The following is a 5,082-nucleotide window of genomic DNA, read 5'->3' as shown; positions in this document are numbered from 1 at the left end:
TATATACAATTGACATGGTGGTAATTGTTGTATGAACATTCATATTTTTTATGCATAGTTTAATTGATTTGAACTTCTTAAACTTGGATTATGTAGATGATTTAATTGATTTGGGTTTCGTGGGTTAAAGATCGAGTACCTTTGTAATTTATTTACTTTGCCCATCTTTGGCTCAATCCATTTTAACTATGGAATCTTTTTATTTGTTATGTCCATCTTTGCCCCATTTTATTGGTTTTCCTCTTCAAGCACATTTAAGAGGCCAATTTTAAAGAGGACCCGTTTAAAGTCTGTTTATAGCTAAATAGGTCTATAGCCCGGTCAAGGCCCGATAAAGGCCCGTTTATGGTAGCCCGATTAAAGCCCGAGATCGATCGGCCCGATTATTGACCGTACTATGCCTGCGCTAGCTAAGCCCGTTTAGCTAAACGGGCATTCCAGATTATTGACCGATTAGGCCCGACCGAGACCCACCCGGCCCGACTGATTGACACCCATAATATTAGCAATGCGAAAAGATTGTGTTGCCTCTTAGCTGTGCACTAAAGATGCTCCTGCACTCCTCCCCTTTTGGTCTGCGCGTCTGACATTTTTTATGCCAAACCGACAGAGTTTTTTTGCCTATTTGCGATTCATGCTGGTCAAAATGAATGGAAATAAAGAAGATATGAAGCAACAAATAACAATAAAGGAAAAAAGAACATAAATGCAGCGTCGCTCCTATGTTGAGATACAAAGTGGGACAAAATGATCATTCCATCCATCATATAGATAGAAATCTCACCCCAATTGATGCTTCCATGTGCACTTATACTGGTCTCATGCTAGTGTGGGGCCTTGCTGTTTTTAAAGGAACCCTCTTACAATAATAAATGAATAATTTTAATAAAATAAAAATTAGTTCACCTATTAATTAAGGACGGGAAAGTTGCTTTGGTTCCAAACTTGACGTAAATTGGTATTAATTCCGTACATTTACAGCTACAAATATTTTGCATTTTCTGCAGCAAAGGGCTCTCTAAGAAATCAGTTCCTAACATTATAACAAGGAACCAATTACAACCAAAATAGGTTTATTAATAAAAAACTAAAAGGGAGCACCAAAGTTGAGGGAATCGACGTCCCCTCAAATTAACATCAGTTGCAGAAGTGAAAAGCCTTATGCAACCAACCCTCTTGGACTCTCTAGACATGGCTGGGAGCTTCAGCTTTCGCTGCTTTGGGGGTCTCTGCTGGTGCTGGTACTGGTACTGCTGCTGCTGCTGGACCATGAGCATGAGCATGATCATGAGCATGAGCATGAGCGTGATCGTGAGTATGAGCGTGATCATGAGCATGGTCATGGTGATGGTGGTTTTTAGCCAACCTACCAAAAATTCCTCTGAAAGAATCGAAAATGCCAAAAAAAAATCAGGAGTTAGGGCAAAAGAAAACATTTTTAAATAAATTATATCTAAAAAAATAGAAAATGATAAGGAAAAAAAAAAAACCAACTTGAAGAAGTCCTCAGTCTTGTGTTTCAAGTCGTGTGCTGTCTCCTTGACTTTTCTCCCTGCCTCGTATGCCGACTCATCCGAGTAAGCTGAGTCCATTAGAAACACAAAGGCCAATGCCAACACCAGTACAAAGAACGCTGCTCCCTTTGCCATCTTATTCTTTATTTCTAACAACACAAAGACCCAATTATTTGTTTTATTGTTTCTTTGTGTGTTGGGAATGGCAGAGATGTGGGGGGTTAATTTATACTATTGAGAGTGCGAAAATTATGAGGGAGAGCCAAGCTACTTCTTAGGATCAAAGGGAGAGTTTACGCGAGAGATGAGCGTGCGACCACTTGTGATTTGTGATCCTCATTGTTTTAAGATCTCTTGGGAGCTAAGTTTGGAACTAGTATCAGGTTTGTGTACGAAAACCATTCTCGTACCTACATGTAATCCACTTAATCAGGTGATGTTAAGGGGAGAGAGAATAAGTAGATTACATGTAAAACCAAGGAATGTACGAGAATGATTCTTGTACGAACTCTTTTATTTGGTCCTTGACTTCAAAGTATTTTGAGTCCTAAAATTGACCTTGGCCCCTTCAGATCCCTGGCCAGTCTAGCCCAACCCGGATTCTTGTGAATAAGATGTAAGGCTAGGTGATGGGTTCTAAATCACTTAGACATTAATGATGTGTTCTAAATCACCTAGACATTAGGGTTCAGAACACCAATAAAACCAAAATCGCAGCAACAAGTTTAGAAACCAGCAAACACAAAATATCAAATAGTTACAAAATTAACAAGTAACCAAAAGAGAAACTCAGATTTAGGCACCGTTTGATAATGTCTTTGTTGTTTCTAGACGTAGAAACTGTCTAGAAATAGTAGAAACGGCTTTTCACGTTTTCGAAAACAAAAACAGATTTTTTGGTGTTTGATAAACTTGTTTCTCGAAACATTTTTTACAGACATAATGCCACTAAAAAACCCAATAGTATCATTGAATGCCCAAAAGGGAGAGAGGGTTCAGTTACCTCTTTTTAGGTTTAAATAAGTGAGATTAATCAGGCACAATAGCATTTTTTTCTCTTTCAAATTCGTTTCTAGAAATGATGTTCGTCAAAATCGTTTCTAGAATTTTAAATAAGCATAAATTTTGATTTATGTTTCTAGAAGCGGGTGAAATAGAATAACTTTATCAAACGCTTTTTAGGTTATTTCTCCATTTCTAGGAACAAGAAAACTCAAAAACGACAGAAACGGAATGTTGTCAAACGATGCCTTAGTAACTAAACAGAGATAGCAACCAGAATACAGGAAATAGAAAGTCGGATCAGAGTTAGAAACTAAGCTGGACCAAAGATAGCAATTAATGAAATTAAAAAATTGAGACTAGAAGATCAGATTAGCAACTGAAGTAGAGCAGTCATAGCATAACAACATACTAGCATTCGCAGGTCAAAGACAAGTTTAGGAACTAAGATCAAGGAAAACAGAATAACAATCACCTTTCAGCTTCGAAACAAACCTCGTGAGCAGAGAGAGACCTTCGCAGAGCAACCTGCAAGCTTCGAGAGCAGAGCAACCCGCTAGTGTTTTTCCTTCGTTCACAGAGAGAGCGGTGTGAGAGAGCTGTAATGAGACGGGTGAGAGAGAGCAGTGTGAGAGAGATGCAGTGAGAGGGGTGAGAGAGAGAGAATTGTGAGTAGAGAGCAGTGTGAGAGAGATGCAGTGCGAGGGATGAGAGAGAGAATCGTGCGAGGGAGTTTCTTTAGGTATGAAATTCGAACCTAATATGTATGGTCCAACCTGTCTTGGTTCAAATGTTAGGATTGATTCATCCAACCAGTCAAACCGGGTTTTGTTATCCTTTCAACCTAAGACTAATCTTGGTTGTTTGCATATAGTAGGACACGTGTCATCTTTTGCATGGGGCAAAACAAAGAAGTGCAAGATCAAGCAAACCAAAGGATTTTTAACCTACTTCCACAATTGCCGATCACCAGTACGGCCTCTATCATGTCCACCGAGCTCACCATCTTGCGTTGAAGCCTCATTGATCTCAAAGCTTACGCCATTCTTCCTGGGATTCTCTTCTTCTTCAAGGCTTTTTGGAACAATAGTTTCAGGGCTACTCTTAATTTCTTTCTCTTGAACTGATGGAAAACTATCTTCAGTCCGCAATATTGCAGCAGCGCGAGAAGTGCCTTCATCCGAATCCCCTTCTAAATATTCCTCCACTTTCTTCCTCTTGCGTTGTTCTGCTTCCTTTAATGGCTCTGGTTCATTCTCATCTTCCAAATCAAGAATTTCCTTCTCTCGCTCACTTCCTTTGAATCAGGACTACTAGTGCTCGACCCAATTCTGTGACTTCCCCTAGAGTAATACCCAGGATAACCACCGTCAACCGAATTGAAGGGATCGACGAAGTCCCAAGCATAGACCTCCGGGGGAGATGCAGGCTGAGGAGTTGCCGCCGGAAGAGTTGGTGGCAAGTTGTAATAAGGATCAAGAGGTAACGACCCCCCATTCCATACTGTGGATTCATAGAGTATGAAATATTCAGGCCACTGAGCTGCCACTGACGACATTCGAGGCCCCTCGTAAACGACAATAGGACCTGCAGTCGATGACCTCTTCATGTAGTACGCCGAGTACAAATAAGGATACGGATTCCCTCTTGTATCAATGGGCGGCCAAGACGACGAAGCTTTAGGGCTAACGTGGCTTTGAAGCTTGAATGATTCCGATTTCGTGTCCGACTCAGCATCGGACCCCATGTCGATATGGATTTGTGAATCCTCTTCCAGCTAGTGATGGTGTCGAGATAAAAGTCGACAACGACGAATCCTTATTGTATTTTTCTTTTTCCCTTCGTCTAATGGTAAAGGATTGGAGAAGATGGAGGGAAGATCCAACACCGATGACAAGTTCCTCTTCTACAAATCGACAGAGGGCTTCGTCGACATCTTTCAGTGACCGGAAGTACGAAACATGACTAGAAGTGAGGTCGTACCGGTGATCGCCATTGTCTACGCAAGGTTTCAAACAAATATCGGTTGTTTTGACTGTCCACAACCATAACCCCTTTTAGCACTCTAAAATTGAGTCTTAGTATTTTGTATTAAGGAAGGGTAATTTGGGTATTAAATATTTTATATTGAAGCTGATGTCATCACTTAACTGGATTATCTACGGAAAGGGGTACACTTGATAGAATCTTTAAACTACATGTGAGGAGGAAGAGGTACTAAGGCAAAGTACATGGAGGGGAGTCTAGGGTGTGGATTTTTTAGTCATTTTTATGGGTTTCTTATCTCCATCCAATGGCCTTATGTGTGGTCATGCACAAAACCTTTCGCCTAGTGGTAGTAATAATAAGGGAAAATTATGTCCCTCTCCCTTGTAGTTTGTCAAAATTATACGTGGATCCAAGGGTTTAAACGAATTACGCCCCCCTCCCCTAGCATTGATGGTGTGAGTATGTTAGTTTTAGATAAGAAAAAGACCTTATTACCCTTTAGTTGCCACTTACTCTTCTTGTCAACGTGATTTCTTAGTCTATTTGGAACCTATCCATTTGATTTCATGTGCCTCCT

General features: G+C 40.4%; 1 protein-coding gene across 1 annotated transcript; it reads right to left on the bottom strand.

Annotated features, from left to right (window-relative positions):
- Window positions 1–932: 932 nt before the first annotated feature.
- On the bottom strand, window positions 933–1,715 carry LOC122084406 (urease accessory protein UreG-like). Its single transcript, XM_042652631.1, has 2 exons — window positions 1,495–1,715; window positions 933–1,381 (listed from the first exon to the last, which is right to left on the bottom strand). The coding sequence occupies exons 1-2, from the start codon at window positions 1,647–1,649 to the stop codon at window positions 1,186–1,188; spliced, it is 351 nt and encodes a 116-aa protein (XP_042508565.1). The 5' UTR covers window positions 1,650–1,715; the 3' UTR covers window positions 933–1,185.
- Between the last annotated feature and the right edge of the window lie 3,367 nt (window positions 1,716–5,082).

This window comes from Macadamia integrifolia, chromosome 7 (assembly GCF_013358625.1).
Source record: "Macadamia integrifolia cultivar HAES 741 chromosome 7, SCU_Mint_v3, whole genome shotgun sequence".
Classification (NCBI taxonomy): domain Eukaryota; kingdom Viridiplantae; phylum Streptophyta; class Magnoliopsida; order Proteales; family Proteaceae; genus Macadamia; species Macadamia integrifolia.
Note: the sequence above shows the minus strand (reverse complement) of the source record. Positions and strands in the feature narration are given on the sequence as shown.